The sequence below is a fragment of the Phalacrocorax aristotelis genome, chromosome Z, assembly GCF_949628215.1.
Source record: "Phalacrocorax aristotelis chromosome Z, bGulAri2.1, whole genome shotgun sequence".
Taxonomy (NCBI): Eukaryota; Metazoa; Chordata; class Aves; order Suliformes; family Phalacrocoracidae; genus Phalacrocorax; species Phalacrocorax aristotelis.
Window position 1 is genome coordinate 13,025,456 of NC_134311.1, and position 20,607 is coordinate 13,046,062.

General features: G+C 46.3%; 3 protein-coding genes across 18 annotated transcripts in view; 1 reads left to right on the plus strand and 2 right to left on the minus strand.

Moving 5' to 3' along the window:
• The window catches only part of ELP1 (elongator acetyltransferase complex subunit 1), a 60,293-nt gene that overhangs the window by 27,988 nt on the left and 11,698 nt on the right, over positions 1-20,607 (plus strand). For 2 of the 3 annotated variants that reach the window (XM_075080007.1, XM_075080009.1), the window contains exons 32-36: positions 257-368; positions 1,520-1,647; positions 2,048-2,202; positions 3,193-3,271; positions 4,253-4,816. In XM_075080007.1, the coding sequence (XP_074936108.1) occupies positions 257-368; positions 1,520-1,647; positions 2,048-2,202; positions 3,193-3,271; positions 4,253-4,320 (542 nt within the window). In that variant the 3' untranslated portion in view covers positions 4,321-4,816. Of the gene's footprint in view, positions 1-256; positions 369-1,519; positions 1,648-2,047; positions 2,203-3,192; positions 3,272-4,252; positions 4,817-20,607 lie in introns of those variants that run through there. The other variant, XM_075080008.1, reaches the window with a different exon arrangement.
• Positions 6,491-9,293, minus strand: LOC142050826 (actin-like protein 7A). Its single transcript, XM_075080015.1, has one exon. It carries the CDS (start codon positions 7,749-7,751, stop codon positions 6,570-6,572), a length of 1,182 nt encoding a protein of 393 aa, XP_074936116.1. The 5' UTR covers positions 7,752-9,293; the 3' UTR covers positions 6,491-6,569.
• APTX (aprataxin) lies at positions 9,370-20,534 on the minus strand. 14 transcript variants are annotated; one of them, XM_075080018.1, is made up of 9 exons: positions 20,396-20,516; positions 19,725-19,806; positions 19,219-19,355; positions 18,234-18,280; positions 15,449-15,778; positions 13,930-13,989; positions 10,922-11,148; positions 10,012-10,115; positions 9,370-9,719 (listed from the first exon to the last, which is right to left on the minus strand). In XM_075080018.1, the coding sequence occupies exons 3-9, from the start codon at positions 19,346-19,348 to the stop codon at positions 9,565-9,567; spliced, it is 1,053 nt and encodes a 350-aa protein (XP_074936119.1). In that variant the 5' UTR covers positions 19,349-19,355; positions 19,725-19,806; positions 20,396-20,516; the 3' UTR covers positions 9,370-9,564. The 14 variants fall into 14 exon arrangements, with proteins under 14 accessions (XP_074936119.1, XP_074936118.1, XP_074936124.1 ...); XM_075080017.1 differs by having other exon boundaries at positions 19,721-19,806; XM_075080023.1 differs by lacking the exon at positions 20,396-20,516 and adding an exon at positions 20,237-20,272.

Sequence of the window (20,607 nt, forward strand, 5' to 3'; positions counted from 1 at the left end):
GATTGTCGTCCCTCTGATTGTGCTGATTAATATCGCAACCCCCACCAGGGCAGAGGAGCAGTGTTCTTCTCACAATTGCTATTTCTTCTCCTCTGCTGGCTGAGTGGGATTTAGAGCCGTAAGGCTCCAAAACACCAGCAGGTAGAATGAATCTGCCCCAGCTGCTTCTCCAGCAAGCTACAGTGATTACCCAGAGAAAGCTTGGAATAACTGTGACCTTTTTCCATACTGTGACGGTTGTTAACATGTTTTACAGATTATGAAATGCCAAATTGCCCAGAATTGGATCTTTTCTCTGAAACCAGTAGTGTTGTGACAGCCAGCGACATGAACAGCAAATATTCACACAGCAATTCAAGAATATCAGCGTAGGTATCTGCCTCCAAATTAGGTAGTGGCTGCCCTGGCATCTGCATTTGGGAGGGCAGCTTCCTCATGCTTGGCATGCTCCTCCTCGCGGCTGTGCGTGCCTTGAAGCTGCATTAATTACAGGCATTCTGTGGTTATTTTAGCTCTTATTGGGAGGGAGAGAGCAGAAAATGCCAGAAGCCACTAATGCAACAGGAACTGACTGCCCAGCAGAGGAGCTGTGAACACAGACTCGGCAGGAGCTGGCTCTGTGGGTGTCAAGCATGTTGCCAGAATAGTTGGCTGTAGGAGGCTTGACACAGTATGTGGACAGAGCTCCTCAAACATTAACAGCTTGTTCGCCTGGCTTGTGCTCTTTGTCCTAGGTTTTGCACTTGATGGGTGGGGGTTGCTACTAAATCTCATACCGATGTCTTCCCACAGTGGGCATCTGTGTTGCTTTTGAGTGCTCTTAAGGATGTGAGCTGCTGTGTGGGGTGGGGTGTATTAGAGGCCAGTGTAGTCTGTGGGTCCACCTCTGAATTCCCTAGCTGAAATGTGGAAAAATACAGTTGTGGGAAAAGTGTGGCACTTTCTGTGGCCCAGATGATAAGAGGAAGAGAATGCAACCTTAGTATTCAGCATACCTGTCAGTGTGCTGATCATTTGGGGACAAATTACAAACTGCATAAACAGCTAGTGCTGGCCTGTGATTGGAGGTTGCTTTCCTGTGATAATAGGCAGAAAGTGAGTTGTATTAGCGCACAAATTGTGGAGATAACTGGAATGAAAATGTGCACAGGCAAGCACAGACTCTGGCACCAAATTGTTTTAAGTGGAGGTCAGCTTCTATGTAGTGAGTGCTGCCAAGCAATTTACCCTACTTTGTGGTTAGAGCAATGCTTTAACCTTGCTGGAACGCAGAGCAGTCCTTTTTGTAGTAGAGAAACAGCACAGCTACTGACTTGTCGTTCAGACCACAAAAGATATTGATCGAGTCATGTTTAAAACATCGACACAAAGATACATAAGCTTACATGCAGTTCCCTCTCACTGGAGAGAGAAAGGACTCAAGTAACAAGTTTCATGCACACTGCTGATGTTCCTTCAGGCTTACCCTGTTACAGGTAATCCTGTTGTGCACACTGTAATTAAGCATCCTCCCTTTCAGCCGATCCTCAAAGAACCGGCGCAAGGCTGAGCGCAAGAGATACAGCTTGAAGGAGGGGAGTCCTTTTGAAGATATTGCCCTTCTGGAAGTCCTGGGAGAAAATGTTCGTGCTGTTGAGACTGTGAAGGGTAGGACACTTGATGATATTAATCTACTCCACAGCTTGTGAGGACAGCTGAGGCAGTGTGCCCCCTCTTGTTCTTAATGACTATGCAGGGAGAGAGGCTGCCAGGTCCATAAGACCATCTGTGTTGGACCTCACTGTAGGTTGTCTGCCTTTGTGCCTGGAAGAACACGTAGTAGTGTTAGCTCTCATATTTGAAGTTTGGGAGCAGAGAAGTGAGGCCTTGCCAGTGCCATGACAGATTTGCCTCACATTTGCACTTGGGCACTGTAGGGGCTGGGTAGGGACAGAACCAGTTCTAATTTGCTGTTCCCCTTCCTGTGCCCTGATACCAGAGAAATACATCTGTTTATTTAGCATACCTGTGTTAATTGCTGTTGTTTGTGCTTCTGTTCCTTCTGCAGGAGACATGCACATCCTTCTGAAACAGCTTGTGCTGTTTGGTTATGATGAGCAAGCTGGGGCACTGCAGCAAGTCCTGGAAGAGGTTTTGCAGTTGATGGAGACCTCGATCCCAGAAATTTGGACTCCAGACTTGCAGCAGAGCTCTGTCAACCTGGTCTGTGCTCATCCGCAATATCCATCATGCCTGCTATATGATACCAAGTATTTAGGAGTATTTTGCATTCTGCACCAGAGAGTCCAGAATCATTTCCTGGCTTTCCAGATCTGCTTTTTTATTCTGTAGAGATCAAATAGATATTCTGTGCAGTGCCTGCCACGCCAGTACACTCTAGATGTGTACAACAGGTATAGCCTGCTGCATCCCTTGAACTGAATGCCACGGTGGACATGTTGAGGTCTCATAAGGCTTGTGTTACCTTGTCCTAGTCACTTCTTTTCATAAGCTCTATCTTAAGCAATTTATAGAACATAGGAACGCTGTTTTCTTCTTTAGGCCTGATGGTTGAAGTGTTTAGCATAGCTTTTATGTACTGGAGTAGTGGTTGTCCGGCCTGGTGATATGAAGTGAAATGCTACCAGACTGGTCAATTTAGTCTGAACCGGTATATCATAAGGAGTATGTTGCAGAAAGAAGGTAATGTCAGGCTTCTAAGCTTCAGCTTAATGCAGAATTAAGGAGTCTTTATTTCTAATAAGTGGCTTCTGAGCATTCATGGTGAACACTAGATATTCCTCAGTATCTTCTCCCTAACTACTGATTAGCAAAACTCTAAGGAGAGCTTAAAACCGTTCTATGTGACAGGGAGCTGAGACTCTCAAATGAACTTTAAATATTGCTGGCACTGTAATGAAAGTAGCCATACCAAGTCATGACACTTACAGGGCTATGAAGAAGTAGGTGCTGGGGTGAGGGTTCTGTGTCCTGAGAAGCTGTCCAAAGGCAGTTCTCTCTCTCTGCCTCTGTGTTAACTTTTCTGAGACTTTACTGGGCTTTGATCATGTATTCCTGGTCACTTTGTAGTGTGAGATCTGCAGGCAGCTGCTTTTGCTTTTGGAGACTAACAGCAGAGTTTTCTTTGGAGGTATTCCTGCTCTTAGCCTTGCTTTGTGCAGGTTGGAACATGGGTATTGCTTCTTCATACAGGTCCTGGGACCCAATTCAACTGCAAACAGCATTATGGCTGCCTATCAGCAGAAGAGGATGATGACTCCTGTTGTACAAGGTTGGTTGAGTCTCTGAGTTAGGTGTGGGTGTGAAATGTTAGTGGGGTCAGTGGGCTTTGAATAACTTGACTGTCAACTACTAAGTACTACTACTACTAAGTAGGCTGAATAACTGCCAACAGTTACTCAGTTATTCACCTGTAGGAGTTTCTTGCTTTTCGTTATGGTGTACCCTCCTGCCCGGCGGCAAGTGAGCAGCCTTCTTATTTGCTCTGAAGTCCTGTGCTAGAACTACTGTCTGAATTGTGCTCCTGGGTCCTTGTGCGTGTAGTATCTGTCTGTTGTGAGGGAATTGGAAGTCTGATTTCTTAGGAAGTGTGTTAAATAAATCTGCTTGTAACTTACCCACTGAATCTTTCTATCTGGCTTTGGCTGCCAATCCAGGCTCTTGACCAGGCCAGGCTACAGTCTGTCGCGGTGCTTTGCCATCTTGAAGTCCTTGCAGCTAATACAAACTCATGGCTGAGAGACCTAGCAAGGACTGGTCACATCTCCCCTCTGTATTCCCCCTTCCCCACTAGTTCTACAGTCTCTTCACCTACTAGTCCTGGAATTGCCTGGAGAAATCCTCTAATGAACCTGTAGATGTGACCTGCCTACTGCCACTTGCCAGGGCTGGCTCCAGGCAAAACCTTGTGCCTCTTATTCGCACTTGAAAAAGCCAGCTGGCTGTTGTCCCAGTTATTGGTGTATGAATGGAGTTCTGTTTTCTGCCATTGGTGGTTGCTGCCTCATTCTGAATGATAACACTTAATGGAGAGGGGGCTGGATTTGCCCCAGAGATTTATTTCTGTCAGAAGTTCTGCTAGGGGTGCTCTTCCATGCAGGCTGGTGATCAGTCACTGAAAGGAAATGCCATGTGTCAGAGAATTCTCAGGGTCCTTTGATGCAAAGAAAAGTAAACTAAGTAGTTGGCAGCTCCTGAAGAAACCATATTGCTGTTACCCTCTGTTCTGACACTTGTCCTGTTTGTCTTTCAGATCCAGAATTACTTATTCCACCAAAACTCAATAAAAATCTACAGTGGAAACTGCATCTTCTCCAATAACTAAAAGGCAAAAGAATCCCAGTGGACCCTGAACTGTTAACTTTTCGTATCATTTCATTATATCTCTAAAGAAACCATTGTTTCCTGGTGTTTCTGATTCACTGTTCTTAGGGCTGTGCCAGGTGAAGGGTCCCTCCATCTGATGCAGCAGTGACTGTGACCTGTATGGCAACACGCTAATGGGGGACAGACACTCGCATCCCACTGCAGAGAGGGTTTGTGAGCTTGGAGTAACAGGGTGCACAGCTCTGGATTCTGCTGGTTGACTCCAACATCTCCCACCACTGTTCTCTCCCTTCTGGATGAAGCAACCCCACCAGTGCTGGACAGGCTATTTGCTTTGCCATCACTCCCTCCTGTAGATGCTACCTTCTTTGATGACAGGTCACATTTTAAGCTGTTCAGCCTGTTAGAGATCTCACCAGTAAGTCTGTACCAATAGCAAATTGCTGTAGTTGCTAAACAAGTGAGTTATGTTTTCTCTGTTGAAGCTGGATGTTGGCAGTACCATATTTTCATCAGAATCACTTTGTTACCTCAGAGTGAACCCTGCAGTACCAACAGCTATTACTGTCCTGGAAAATGTGGGGAGAGCAGGGTGGGGGGTGATGGTATCCCACACTGCTGCGTAATACTTCCCCAATTATCTGAGTTTAAAGAAGATCAGCTAATGCTGCTGTATGGCACTGACGGAGCAGCAGCTGTACCCTGATTATGCTATGTACTGCTGCACTACTGAACTGTTTCAGGTGGAAACTGATGTGACCTCATACCTGAGAATCAGGTTTTACCCCAGAACACTTCTGCGGTCTGACCCCAGAAGTAACAGCAGCAGTCCTGGGAGCAGAGGAAGCAGACAAGCTTTGCAGGCAAGACTGGAAGCCCTTTCAGTGGTAGCAGCCTCCCTCTCCCTCAGTTAATTTTGGCCTGGCAGCTGCTGTGTTCAATGCAAGCTATTTCACTTAGGTGCTGTGGAAAAATGCCAGCACAAACAAGGCACTTCCTGTCTGTTGGAGGTATCCAGTGACTCAGCAATGGGCTGTGTTCTTACCACACGGCATTAGCATGCGTAGTGCTGCAGATCATTATATTTGTGATGTGAGAGCTCCCATATGTGAGTCATTGTACTGGGGTGGCCACATGGGCTTGCATTGTATGTGCTGTGCTGGCTTGGATTGTTGGAGCAGAATGGCAAAACAATCCTTTGTCAGTGTCATTGGAGTGGTCTTATTTCCAGCTGTTCTGAGTTACATGGCCTGTTCTGGGTGGTGTGGGGATGGCTCAAGCCTGTTTTCAAGTCCTGTGACTGCACTGGAAAGAGATTCTCCAAGCATAAAGCTTTGACATGGCAAAACACATGAAAGGCTGCACAGGATAAGAGTGTTTTACTGGAGCTGGATCTTCAAAATGGTAGCAGAACATAGTCCAAGACGAAATACAGAAGCCATCTTTCAGATACGGAGAAAGGGGTGATGATGGAGTCTGTGGTCTTCTCCAGGGTGTGGAGGGCTCTGGCACTGCAACTAAAATGTGACACTGACACCACTAATTCCCAACATTCCTAAGTCTGATGCCAGTAACTGCTGAGGTCTTGCGCAGTCTAATCTGTTGTCTAGAGATTCCGTCTTTAAAGAACCCAAGGTAAAAACTGTTGCCAGCTTACTGAGGATTTATGCTTGTGCCTAAACACAGCACTTCCTTTAATATATGTGTATGGGTTCTTCTGCTTTTCTGTCATGCTGATGGTCAAAGCTGAAGACCCTCTGGTTTTAGACATGTTTTCCTGTTCTCCCATCACAGCAAAAATCACCTTAAATCTGCCACCCACTGGAAGACCAGTCCTCTAAACATTCATATGGTAACTTATCACTGAACTCCATTGTCTTCCCCTACACCTTTGACTAAGGAGCAGTAGAGCTGGAAGCAGTACCTGGTGTCTGCAAGCCTCTGGGGAGGATGTCCTGCCTCCTGCTTCCTACTTCTGCAGTTATTAAACCTTAGCTTCTTGAGCAAACATAGCTGTATGGAAGCCTGATTCTCTCAGTACAGTAGAAGTTTGTCACCTGTCTGCTGTCTAGCTTCATTAAATAGGTTTTTTTATTTTCTATTTCAAGTGCAGGATATCACAAAAATAATACAGCTTCAGCAGAAATATCTTAATTACAGCAAGGGGTGGAAAGGAGGTGCTCTTGAATTGCTTCAGGTACTCTTTGTCAACACTTGTCTTTCTGAGGCACCCAGTGTCTTCCTCAGAAGCCCTTCTTAAAAAGGCAGGAGGGACCACATTCTTCATACTCGCTTCTGTAAACCCAGAGCTCCTGGAAAGAGTGGAGTGAGGCCAGAATAGACCCACCAATCCAGACAGAAAAGTTTCTGTGAGGGGATGTAGCTGTGATGAGGTTGTCACTGGGGCACATCCTGGCTAGTTCCATCTGGAAACGGTTGGCAAAGCCCTCCATCATAGTGCTGCCCCCACACAGCAGGATATTCCCCAGCATTTTTTTGCTGATGTCAGCATCACACTTCTTGAGACAGTCGAGTGTCAGCTGCAAAAGCCCTGGCTGCTCTGAGCCAAGCAAGGCTGGTCTGAAGAGCGCTTCAGCACAAAGGAATCTCTCCTTGCCTACAGTGATGAGGTGTCCATCTGGCAGCTCATAATGCATTTGTTGTTTCTGAACAGGCAAATGCAAGTCCCGTGTAAGGTCCAGAGAAGTATAACAACACTTCTCTTTGAGATCTTGTACGATGTTTAGCTGGTGTTCCGTGAACACCTTTCCAGACTCATTTAGTAACTTCATGAGATAACATGTGATGTCCAAGCCAGCATAATCTACTCTCCCAGTGATGCTACGTAAAACATAGCCTTCATAGATGGGAACCACATGCGAAGTGCCATGGCCACTTTCCACCACGAGAGCAGAGGTTTTTCCATAGGAGTACATGGATAAATGGGGCTGGTAGGCAATGTGGACAGCAGGCATGTGAAACCCTTCAAACATCATCTCAGCGTATTGCTCCTTGTCAGTGATGGAACACAGGGGAGGCACTGACACCAGAACAGCATGGTCATCTGGCTGAATCCTCAGCTCTGTCTGGAAAATACACTCCAAAGCATCTTGGACACAGTTCCAGTCCACCACTATGCCACGTCTTACCGGGTTGATGAGTGTTAAGGGTACGGTGCTGTTCCACAGCTCTCTTCCAACAAAGGTGTCTTTTTGATTGCTCCCAGCCTGCCACACGGGCTTGCCAACTGTAGATGAAACAACACAGGAAGGACGTGGATCCCCAGCAAAACCACACTTGATGTAACCTGTGCCAATGTCCACAACTACTGCTTTAGTTTTCTTCATGGCCTTGAGGCCACCTGTGGTTGCAGATATATGGCTGTCCCTTGTAGGGCTCAAATGGCTTGCATCCGCTGCTGCCATTCTTGCAGCCCTTTCCTGCACAGCTGTGACTTCATTCAGCGAGTGCTGGGCATGCTTCTCGGTAGCATTGCCCTGCTCCGTCAGCACAAGCAGCAGAGGCGTGCCTGGAGCCCTGGTGGCCGTGGTTCTGCTGATGCAGCTGACTTATGACATCATACCTAGGCTTGCCCCTCAGAAACCAGGGCTCTGCACACACGTGTGACAGCTGTGACATGGACAGCTGCATGACATTTCTATATAGTTGGATTGCAGGTGTTTGTGCTTCACTTTGACCTGCTCTGAGAGGGACCGAAAAATGTGACACCCACCCAGATGTGACGGACTGTGGGGCATAAACAGCACATTTAGCTGTGGGGCAGCATGGCCTTCCATTCTGGCCTGCATCTGCTGTGTGAGGAAGACCATGATTCTCCAGCATTTTTAACTGCTCTTTGTCCAAAACAGTCCCTTTTGCTAGGCATTAGCACAACTTCACCTCTGGGGCCAAGTGAAGCCCTAGTTTGTGTCAAGTGCGAATCCTAGCCTGGCTGTGTTTTTGTCGTTGATCCTCTTTTTTTTAATAAGTTTTGCTTTCTAAATTAAGGCATAATATTACTAATGTCAGCAAACACTGCAGTGTGACTAGTGCTTGAAATTAGGCCACAGCCAACCCCTCACCCTTACTGTCCCCCATTCCACTACAGGAACATCTTCGGTCTTTTCCAGCAGCAACAGGTCACTATTTGCCCCATCAGAGCGTGTGCAATAACCAGCTGCTGCATGGGGGCATGGAAGAGGACACCCTCTCCTCTCCTCTTAACGAAAGGTCTGTGTGCCCTTTCACTGAAAGCCATTTCACCCCGAGGGCATCTTACTCAACAAGTCAAGGCTGGGTTTAGCATTAAATTTAACCCTACAAACCAGTTCTGGACCCAGAAACAGATCTTTATTAATACTGCTCTGCTGCCTATCTGGGAGTTCGCATCTTGGTGACAATCAAATAACAGAGGCTTACCCAAGTCCCGATGTAGAGAAACAGGGCAGCATTAAAACATGCAATTTCTGTACCAGCCTCAACATGTACAGCCAAGTAACCACAAACCTCAATAGTTTATTACTCTGGGGAGCAGTGAAGCCACTTATTGCATAGGATACGCATATTTTTATATAAAAATGATTAAATACATCCTGGTACATGAAAGAGACAGGCTGCCCCTGTCAGAGCCTGAGCAGTGACTACCCGGGCTGTATGGTGACGAGTAATGCCTGCTCCATCGACAAGGGCAAGTTCAGCAGCACTGGAACCTTCAAGCCACGCCGCGGCACAGCAAAGTGGGGACACTGTAGCTGATGCTCCTTCCCGTACGCTTCCAGTACATTCCTTGAACAGTTTTGCTGTCAGCCACACCAGCCTCTGCAACATTCTCACTTAAGGGAAACTTCAGTGATAGGCAGAACACATCAAGAGAAAGACTTCTAAATCATTGTTTCTTTCCTCTCAGTAGAAACCTAGAACTGGGCTCAACACCTCAGCTTCTGAATTAAAATAAATCCTTTCGTCCAAACACAACACTTCTTCCCGACTTCTGTTCACGTACAGGTTAGTGTGGCAGAACCACAACAAAGCTGCAAACACACCTTCAATTTCAGAATTCACTTTATTTTTTGTTGGGGGGATTTTTTCTTCAGTTATTACGAAGTTAGCATGCTGCTGTTTCCGGGCTACTTTTTCCAATGTTACCTTTGTCATTCCAGTTAACAAAAACCATACATGTCGAGGTCTTTGCTGTAGCCTGAAATCTGAGCCAGTTTGTAAGATGATTTTTTTGAAAAGTCATTTTGGCCAATGTTTCCTGAGATGTTCCTTTAACTGTGGGATAGTGGACAGCTGTTGTTTGCAACAATGGCATTTGAGGGGCAGTTTGAGAAGTTCAGAGACACGATCCTTCACCGTCACTTTTCCCTTGCTTCTTACCATCTCTATCACATCTGAAATAAGAGACAGGAGGTGTTGGGACCATGCAGTGTTGCGAAACACATGACGATGCAGAATCTCTGCGCACTGCTTCTCATGCACAGCATGTGATCGCTGCATTCTGATTTAAACCAGCCACAAAATGCGGTTGCCTTTACTTAGCACTATTCCCTAATATCTTAAATTACATAAAACCTTTCACTTATCACAATAGAATTTATGGTTTACACATGTTTGGGGAAAAAAGCCCAAAGCCAGAACACACAAGCAGGTTTGTGTGTTATGAATACCTTTTCTAATAATTACCTTCAGAGTTTAAGAAGTAGTCTGTAGTAAAAGAGTTCCAGTGCTTTTTTGTTTTCAGGGCTGGAGAGTCAAAATCCTGGCTGATTACATGCAAATGTAGCTGGCTGAAACAAATATGTAGGTAAGAGAGAATAATAATGTTAATGCCTGAAGTTCTTTTGCAGTAGTACCAGTTGCAAACGTAATTCAGCAGAGCCGGACTGCCAGCCTTATGGATCAGTCTTACCACATCTGATCCACAATCCTGTGGCAGAAGAGGCCCGTCTGTTCTGGAAGCACCATGTCATGCCAAGGGTTTCACTTAAGCAGTCAAGGTCACTAGTCTGCATATGCTACTGGCCCCTAACTACAGTCTCTATCCCTGCTAGCTTCCAAAAAAGGCAGACAGTGGTTTTAATAAACCAAAAGATTTAAGCTTTGTAAAGTACCTGAATGGGACTTGATCAGTGCCCAAAGCTTTGTCCAAGAACTGCAGAACAACTTAGGAACACTGACTGTAGTACCCATGGGCATTTGGACAGTGTAACATCTGGACTTATTTATACACAGGATTCAAATCCTTCCTCAGTATCAGGACAGATTTGATAGGCTTAAGACTCACCCCCTGATCACAGCTCAGTGCACAAGGTGGGGATGCCCTAGCACCTGGCAGTTGGCAGTGCCGCCTGTTGCTGGGACTGCAGCACAGGCATGCCGTAGCTCCAGCTACAGACCTCTGCTAGGGGAACCCAATGGGGGCTCCCCACTGACCCACGACACCTGCGTAGCCCATTGGCATGTACACAGCAGCACATGCGCAGCCGCACCCAGACGACTTGGACACCAGCAATGCCAGATCACATTAAAGATTTAGCCCCAAATCTGTATAACCAGAATGGGGTCTCCACCTGATGACTCATCTAGGTCTTACCTCATACTGGGGATAGCGTGATAACCCAGTCTGAACTTCAGGCTCTCTCTGGAAGGGCACTGTTCAATCATTTTTTGCCCAACGCCATGCATATGTTCCAGAAGTTCAAGATGGTCCCTGGTAACTGACTTCAAGCTTGAAATAGGGTCCCATGGTAAGATAAGCCAGTGGTAACGAGCTTTGGGATATTTATCCTTGATGACTACAGTCTTGTCATCTTTGTAAACCTTGCAAAACAAATAACTAGATTACTTACTGATTGGAAGTTAAATATCTTATTCCTATAAGCACTATATTGGATTTTTGAGACACTACCTATCTGCACATCCCATTGTGGTTGCAGAAGTCCCTAAGAACACATAGGCGTTGCTAGTGGAACACGTACTGCCAGGAAAAAAGCCAGGAAAGATTACTAGATGGGGAGAAATGTCAAGCAGCAGAGCGTTGCACTTCAAGGAGGACTTCTGCTGGAACTAGGCTGGCCCAGGATATGTGCCCTCTTCCATACCACGTGCCAGGCAGCTACAGAGAGATGTTCCAGCATCCCTCTTATATACTTTAAGGGAAAAGCTGTCAATTCTTATACAGCAGTAAGTTAACCACAGCTACACGTGGATATGAACTCTTGAAAATCACCTGGACTCAGACACCAGTGAGGTCCAGGAGATTCTGCTCCCACCAGACTCCATTCAGGCTCTGTGGTCACTGACACAAAATCACGGCACTGTGCTCACTTTAGAGCAGGTAGGAACACACTGGACCGCCGCATCGTTCACAGATTTCTGGAGTGAACCACAAGCCTCAGAGGTGCTACGTACGATGTGCTCAGCGCTGCAGACTGCCAGCAGCATTACACAGACAAAAACATTCCAGTCTAAGCTATTTCAGTTTGTGCTACCAAATACGCTACCTGGTAAGATCACTTGCAAAAAAGAGGCCAGGTTCCTGCCTATCACGCCCTTCTTCCCGCGCTTTCATTTTGTTTTGCCTTCCACAACAATCTGACACAGCTGATGAAGGGAAACAGTAGGAAAGCATGTGGAGAACCCAGGGACAGCCTGCTCCTGGCAATAAAAATCTGCCATGTTCTGGAGCAGAAACTGTGCGCTGTGTCTCTTCTATCTCTTAGCGGGTCTACTGCTGAGAGGTGGATGATGTCTTTGTCTAATCTGTGCTAATTATTCTCCTGTGCTTATACACAGAGCTGATCAGTCTTGCTCTACAGGAAGATGAAAATTTTATCAGTGTACAAATCATAGGGCTGATTATTTCAGCAGCAAGACTGCTAGATGCTGTCATATTTTTATATAAACACATTAGTGTCTGCATGTGCAGCCAGTGGGAATGGGATCATGATCAAATGTTTTCAGAAGAAAGAAATATTGACATTTATTTAATAATTGATTAAAAAGCAAAGATAGGAATTCTATCGTTTGTGTATTTAGTTCAGAACCACAACCAGTAAAGCTAACACTAAGTCACAAAGAGTTATTTCTGTTCTAACATTCAATGAACAGTTTTAAAACCAGCTTATCTTTTGGGTCAAGAAAGCACTGTCTGGTAAGTGCTAAATGAAATTCCGCTTAAGGGGTGAAGATTAAGCTTCATGTTTAAAAAGTAAGGAAGTACGTCAATAGCTTTATCACTCCTCAAAGAAAGACTTGTTTGAAACTGCTGGCATTTCCAGGAGAATGAGCATCCAGTTCTCCTCCAACTCTACGCAGTTCAACACTTTAGACTTGAACTTAAAAAAAAACAAAAAAAGAGGGACCTTTTGGTTAGTTATCACAGAAATTATTTAATTATTTTCAGACTGAGGGCGATCATCACCTGAACGGGAGCAGGGAGGTTGTGGGATCTTTGCCCTTGGAGATCATCTCAACTCAAACAGACAAGGGCTGGGGCAATCACATCGAGGGCATTTGGTCAGACTGGGTGACCTCCGAAGGTCTTTTCCAATTGAAATTATTCAGTGATTTCCAGAAGCAAGTATCACAGGTGTCTGTGATATCCATCCTCCTGAAGACATATTCCTGCTAAGAAGTACAAAGGGAAAAACACCTCTCTGATGTGAAGATGGCTGTGCAGCAGGCAGCCAGCCAAAACCTAAGCTAAATGGACCCAAGCTTCAGGCCTTACTCTGCCAGACAGTGGAATACTGATGGAGAGCATTCTCCCTGTTTTGGAGTTGAGATAAAAAGCTTGCTTTTGAGAAGGAGATGTCTATATATCTGCCATAACTTAAAAATAAAATGCAAATAGGTGCTATATATGGATAGGGAAGATTCTCTCAGGGCTCCCTCAGAATACAGTAACAAGGAAGTGCGTACACCCTGCAGCCACAAAAAACATTGGTCAGATTTCTCCATCTTTAGTCTGACCTCCCCAAAAACAGGCAGCAGACAACAAAAAAAGAGCTCGAGGAAAACCATTGCGCAGCCATAGGGAAGGAGAAGGAGGGAGGAGCATCTGCAGATTAGAAGAAACCACCCAGGAAGTTCCTGTCGGCACAAGGAAACAGGGTGGAGGAGAAGCCCCAGGGTCACATCCTGCCAGCTGGCACAGAAGTACTGCAGTCAGGAGTCTACTGGAAACCAGGAAACTGCACCATGCCTGGAAACAAGGCAGTGCTGACTGCCGGGAAACAGAAGCCTCTGCTACTTGCTCACCCTCAAACCACACCCCCATTTTAGCTGGTTTCCCTGAGGAAACAAAGCAACTGCACTGCTTGTCCGCTCTCCCAACAACCTCTTTGAAATCTGTTGGCCAAATTTGGCAGTGTAGAGGACTCAATAAAGATAACAACATTCTGCAAAATCAGTATAGTAGAGACTACCAAATTAATGCTGCTACAGAGAGAGGTGCAAGTACAATTCAGCCCTTACACAGTACTCCATAGGAAATCCTGCTTAATTACATCATTAAAGTAAACTGCAAAAGGAAGAAAGAAAGCTCATTTAACTTTGTTAGACAGGAACTGCTGTAAAGGACAAGTGTACAGCTCTCACCTGCATTTCTGGATCTTGCATGGAGCTCTTTAGACCCTGACTCCAGTGTCCCAAATGTTCCTAAATCACAGAAGGAAAAAAGTAATGTATAAGAGAATTAAGAGTCCAATTATGTGTTTTAAAGCATTCAGTTAAGTCCTTTCATTAGTATACAAGGGTAAAATAACAGCTGAATGACAGCTGAATTATTTTCTTTCTATAAATGCCAACGCAGCTGCTCCAACTGCCCCCACAATGCTACTTTTGAAAACTTTTAACGAAACACTGTTAAGATTCAAAGTTAAGTTTTTCAAATGTTGGAAATTTAACAACATGGAGCTCTAGGTGTGTTTGAATTTAATAATTTTGCACGCACATGTTATGGCACAGTCATTGATTACTATTGATGGCGGATTACTTTACTAGAAGACCCTCTGCTTCATGGATCACAAGGGCCAAAGGACATCCATTAACTGTCCTGTCACATGCTGCTCTGCACAGGACAAAGAAGTGGTTGCGGTGTGTGGCCCTGCTCTTAAGATGTATTTATATTTTTATATTGTGCAAGGAGTGGCTTGTATAGAAAACAAGAAAGGCACAGGAAGATCAAGCCAACACTAACTTGGTTACTGAATCCCTACAGAAGTTGCCTCGAATGCAATTTTTTCAAAACATAGTGTTCTATCTGTTCAGATCACTTTACAGGCATTATCGATGATTGTCATCATATTCTAATAGAGAAAGATGTTCAAACATAAATGCTGACAGAGAAACAGTGTGAATCACCTTGTCTCTCTGCTCATACCGCCACAAATCTGGCCCTAACGTAACTAGCCTGAGTTCACAAACAAAATAAGTGGTCAACCCACCACAACCAGGGACTGAAATTTTGTCCTGAGGGGGTTTAATTTCTGTGCCTTCTCCTCCAGAAACTGCACTGTTATAGTTCCTGATGCACTAAGCAGTCTTTTATTTCACCCATGCCAGCGGGGCTAAAACTCCCTTTCGAAAGATTTTGGTTGGTAACATTCATTAATGTAAACATGGTTCTACCACAACAAATTACAAAAGCAGGAGGGTGGAAAAAAAGCCAATTAAAAAAAAGAGGGTCAAGTTGTTCCACTCTCTGTGCATAAGCTTTTAGATAACCACCACTCCATTTGCAACACAGCAGATTTCATCTCAAGAGCCAGCACAGTATCCTTGTGTGACTCCAGCTAAACTGAGCTCATGTGGACTGCCCTTCTAGCAGAAACTGTGGCAGGAACAAGAGATTAAATCCTCGCTCGCTACAAAAGGAAGCCCCTTCACACCCACCCACCCCCCAGCCCAAATTAGAAGGGGTACCAGGTAACTTTGTCAGGACCTGGGTGATGTCAGGAGTTGCTGCCTCAGCGCACATCAGCTCACATGCTCTGAATACTCTGTTCACCTGAGACACTTCCCCATCAGCAGGACCCACAAAAGTGAAAGACCAAAGCCCTGATGGAGTGGACAACCCAAGGAGAAAGGGCACATGGACTAATACCAGTACACTTGCCTTTTTGCTCAAAGTTCCTTCATGTGGAGATACGCTGGTCTTGCTTAGCCTCTGATTTGCAGAACTGCCTTGTGTATCCACCACCTCCATCTTCATTGTTTTTCTGGGCACAAGCTCTACGTCATCATTCTCGCAGGAATCCTCACTTGGTGTCTCGTCCGTTTGTATCTTCTCTTCTGCTTTTGTAACAGTTTTCCCTGACTCTTCGGAAAATTGCACCGTGTAGGGGTAAAGTTTATTCACAATATGCAGAACTTGGCCTGGCTTCATTTTCACCTCTTCATCCTTGCCAATATTCACAAGATCAACACTAGTTGGGTTGACTCCTATCTTTGGTAGGGAGAAAGGGGGGGCAGGGGGGAAAACAAGTGATGTTGTAACTGGAATCACCAACTACCACTCCATTGCCCTGGAATATCACTATCCTGGAAAGAAAATGCATTTTGTATTTACTGCATCACCTCCCCACAGTGACCCACTCCAGAGGACCAGGGAAGTCCAGCGCTGGAGCCACCGCTCCATGGCCCAGCCTTGCAATCATAGCTGTCAGCACACAACCATTGGGGCATGGTGTCGCAGCAACCCAACAGCACTGCAGCAGCTGGCTACAGAGTTACAGCAAAGCCGATGCCACTCTTTGCTCAAATAAAAAATCAGCAACCTATTAAACAGCCATTAAAACAGTAACAGCGTTAGTAACGATTATTTCTGAAGAGCAACTTCAGTTTTAACAGATTATCTCAGCCTAATCATCCCCACAGTTTCCTGTTTTCAAATTATTTTACTTTTTACTTTGTCTTTCTTCTCCTCTTTACTACATCTTGTTTTGTGTTTCTACTGAATGGCGTTCCATGAACACATTTGCATTCATAATACACAAGCATGCTCTTCTGGCTCATTCCAAGAGAGAACGGAGTTCAAGCTCACAAGAGCTGGCTCACCAAGCACAGCCCACTGCCAACACCTGCGACACACTCCCTCTCAGGGGGGGGAATCAGGAAAAAAGCCTCTCTGGGTCCCCGGAAGAATTCACTACACAGAGACCATCGCTTTGCTCCTGGTTTTTCTTTTTCATTTCCCAAGCCAAATATGGTAACTCTTATCCAGCCCACAGAAGACTACGCTCAACCACAGTGACAACACTTACCTGCTCCTTCAAGAGAGGCTAAACCTCTCTGCCCACCTCACCTATATTGTGCAACATATATACCAGCTTATCTGTATTTCAATGTTTTTATTTTCATTTTGCATCTTACACTTTCAGAAAACCAACTCTGATATCTATTCTATTCTAGCAGAAAATGAGGACAGCAAGGTCAAATTTTTACCTGCCTCTCACTGCACAAGTTTACAGCTCTATGCAACTCTAAAATAATTTTCCCCTCAAAACAGTGTTTTAAAGACAGAGAAGTTACCTGAAGTGTAGCTAATAATTGCAAAGTAACACATTTTCCTCCATCTCAGGCATAACTGATAAGACAAAGTGGCATGGGCAACATAAGTGACTGCTTGACAGACAGATTTTGCCTGATCGTGAGGGTGACGCAAGGGAAATTAGGAGTCTCCAACTTCACCAAAATGCTTTTGGTTAATGTTTATGCATGAAACCAGCTTCAGGAAGCCAGCTCTTCCCTGTGAATGATAAACTCTGTCACAGAATGTTTCTTTAGCTTTGTCACGGTGATACCTGCCTGCTTCACAAGATGGTACTGTGCCTCTCATCACTTGGTATTCACTGTGTTGAAACACCTGCCTGATTGCAGCCAGGATCTCTTTAGCCTACAGTTCCGCAGTTTCACTCAAGTCAAGTACAATTCACATCCCCTGGGCCAATACGCTATCAAACAACTGATCACCAGAACCCTGTGCTGCACATAAATCACCTGGGAAGCAAATCTAGAGCAGGCAGTGAGAACATGCCAGCACCCACCACCAGCAAGTATTCCCAGCCCTGAGATTCCAGTAACACGGTATTCAAACTGTAGCTAAGGCTGACTTTGGAAAACTGTCCGAGAGATCTTTGGTGGACTCACCTGACACTGGTGGAGTCCCTGTGCTTACTGAGCTCTGGAGGCGTTTTGACAGAAGAAAATAGTCCTCAGTAGGCAGAACACACTGATGTGCTGCCCACACATGCTGATGCTGCAGGTGCACATGCACGCCCCAGCACGTGAAGCTAGAGAATATTCCCTTCATATTACCTCAGGTATACCGGTCCTCATAAGTATGAGAGAATAGGCCTACATCCATCCAGTTAGTAACATGAGAATGCCGTCAGGGCTGCCTCACATCCCTTCCCTTCCCAGAGGCGACCACACCTTCGGTCTATCAGTCATCAAAACAAAAGCCTCCCAGGACTGCGCAGTCCCATTAACACAAGAACAAATTTGACCTTAAATGAAGGGCTGCCTCAGCTTTAGAAGTTTAAGGTGCTGGAGGCAGAGCGGCAAGTTTAGGGAAGGAACTCCAAAACCTCCCAAAAGTAGCACCTGGAAGAACAGGTTGAAGATTCACAGCAGCATCCCCTGATGCTGCATGTCTGGCTCTCTAAGACTAGAGCATATCTGGGAAGAATAGTGCAGTCTTCTCATTGACGTACACACACACACACAAAAAAAAGACATCCCTTCTGAGGACCACTTGCTGTGCTCTCCTCGGTCATAAAACAGCTTCAGGCCATTCAGACCCCGTGATCAGAACAATCGCTTGCAGCATTTGTGGAGTTTAAGTACAACAGCTGACCCAGTAAGTATCAGAAATATTGTACACCTATTTAAAAACATACCTGCTTAACTGTGACATACCCCTTGTTACAGTCTGCTTTTAATTGAACTGGAAAGAAAGAACAAAGTGTCACAAAACAGTGTAAATAGAATGGCCAGAACTCCGCTGAACTACCCCATGCATAAAACATTCCTGTATTTTAATATCTGCTACCTCTGTGAATGTACACACAGAATACTTCTGCCTCATCCCCTGTTCCCAGGACCACAGGTAAAATGGAACCAACCCATACACTGAGTCACACCTGAGCATTTCACACCATGAATCAGCAAAGTTACTGCAGAATAAAGGTGAAATCTGTGGGAGTCTTCTACACGTTCTTGCTATTCTCACCAGCCCTCTAAGACAACAAGGCATGGAGAGGGACTTGTCCAGACGGAAGAAAGACAAGGCAGGGAAGATGTGAAGGGCAGTAATTTATAGGTCACAGATTTTTAGCATGTTCTCCCGGTGCATCTATAAAATAGCACGTCATACTAAAAATCAGTTGGTGGAAGACTAGGGAGATGAAGTCCCACGCACAGAACAAGAGCACAGGCAATGAAACATGACTGCGGGCTTGGGGAGTCATGTAAATGTTCAATGCCTTAGATTATGAAGGTGAACTTCATGTTATTAGGTGTCTCCTCTGATTTTTCAGGAGCCAGAGATCTCCATAAGCACTTACAAAAAAACCTTTATTACTTCAAGAATGAGGCAACACTATGGACCATGCAGAGAAAAGAGACCATAAGCCAGTAACTGCAGAAGCAAGCCTATGGAAAGCCTGCTTAGATTTCAAGGCAAACCTGTAATATCCCATTTAGACCTTGCTCAAAGCAGGCTTACAAATTAGGGCAAAACATCAGTCCATTAGCTTCACTGTAATTTATCCAAACAGAAGAATGATGTTTATTGATAAACACAAGTGCCGTACTTGTACGTCACACTCTTCACAAGCTTGGTTGCTGCTGCTTGTAGAAAATGGGATTTGAGCTAAGCCTTACCTTGCTGCCGTGAACACTTCTTATCCGTTATCCCAGTCTCTGGGCCACGCCCAATTACAACTGCTTCCAAGTGTGGCAGTTTCATTCGCTGACTGCATTTCTCTTTCCCCACAAGCCAGCACACACGCATCACTGTGCTACAGAGCAGAACAAACGGTACATTATTAACACGTAGCTTCCCGAGGGGTCACCTTCCTGGGGACAGGGTCCTGGAGGTTCCCATTCATTATCTGATTCATTTCTGCTGACTGGGTCTACATTTCTGAAACTCAAGGCAAAGTGTTAGCATAATCTAGGAGCAAATTGCTGTTGGGAGGGCAATCCTATTTTCCTTCTTTCTACATCACCGCACATTCTCACATCCGTGGATCGTATACAGGAATAATCAATTGGATCAACAGTTCCGTCTGACAGAAAACCCTACTCACACAGGAAGTGATTTGTTTCCCACTGAATCAAAGTCGATCTGAGAAATTAACTGAGAAATTAACTGAGAAATTACCCACCAAAACAAAGAAGGCGGCAGAAGACAGAGAGGGCGAGAAAGAGGGACAGCTTCCTCCAGCAGCAGTCTGCAGATGGACCATGCTACAAGACCGGACGCTCACGCTTACACCGAATTGACCCCGGACAGCCAAGACCCCGCGCCCCCCACCCTAGGCACGCCTCCCGGCTCTGCCGCCAGCTTATCCCGGTGGAAACAGCCCTCTGACCCCAGCACGACACCGGCGCTGCCGCTCACTCACAAACGTGTGGCCTGCGGTCAGGCCCGCCCAACCGCAACCCCTCGGTCACGACAGGCCCCCGCCACCGCTCACCGCACACTCCGCCGTGCCCGGGCGGGGGCCCGGCACAGGCTACCTCCACTAGGCCCGCGGGCGGCCGGCAGCGCCCCGGCCCCGCCGGATCGCTCACGGCGGTGGCTACCGGCCCGGGGGGTGCCGGGGGTCTCTGGGCCCCATCCCCATAGCAACCCCGGGCCCCGTCCCCATGGCAACTTGGGGCCCCCGGCCCTCACCGCGCGCGCCAGCAGTCTCAGCCAATCAGTTGCTGCGGCGCGGCGACCGCGTGACCAGGGGCAGGCGCGGCGCGCGGCTCGGCGCAGGCAGCCTGAGGCCCGGCGGTAACCCAGCCCCACGGGGCTACAAAGGCGGCGAACGAGGGTGTCGCTGCGTACCCGCCTACAGCTCGGTACCTCCGAGCACCGGAGATGCCGGGGGTGGGGCCTGCTCAGTGCACACGCGTAACGCCAGAGGGAAGACGATGGCGGCAGCTACCCTCAGGCTGCCCGCCAGAGCATGCGCAGTGCGGTGCACGCCGGGAGCAGCGGCGGCGGGCGAGCTGTGCTGTGGTGGGACGGCAGTGATTGGCCAGCCACCTTCCGCCTCC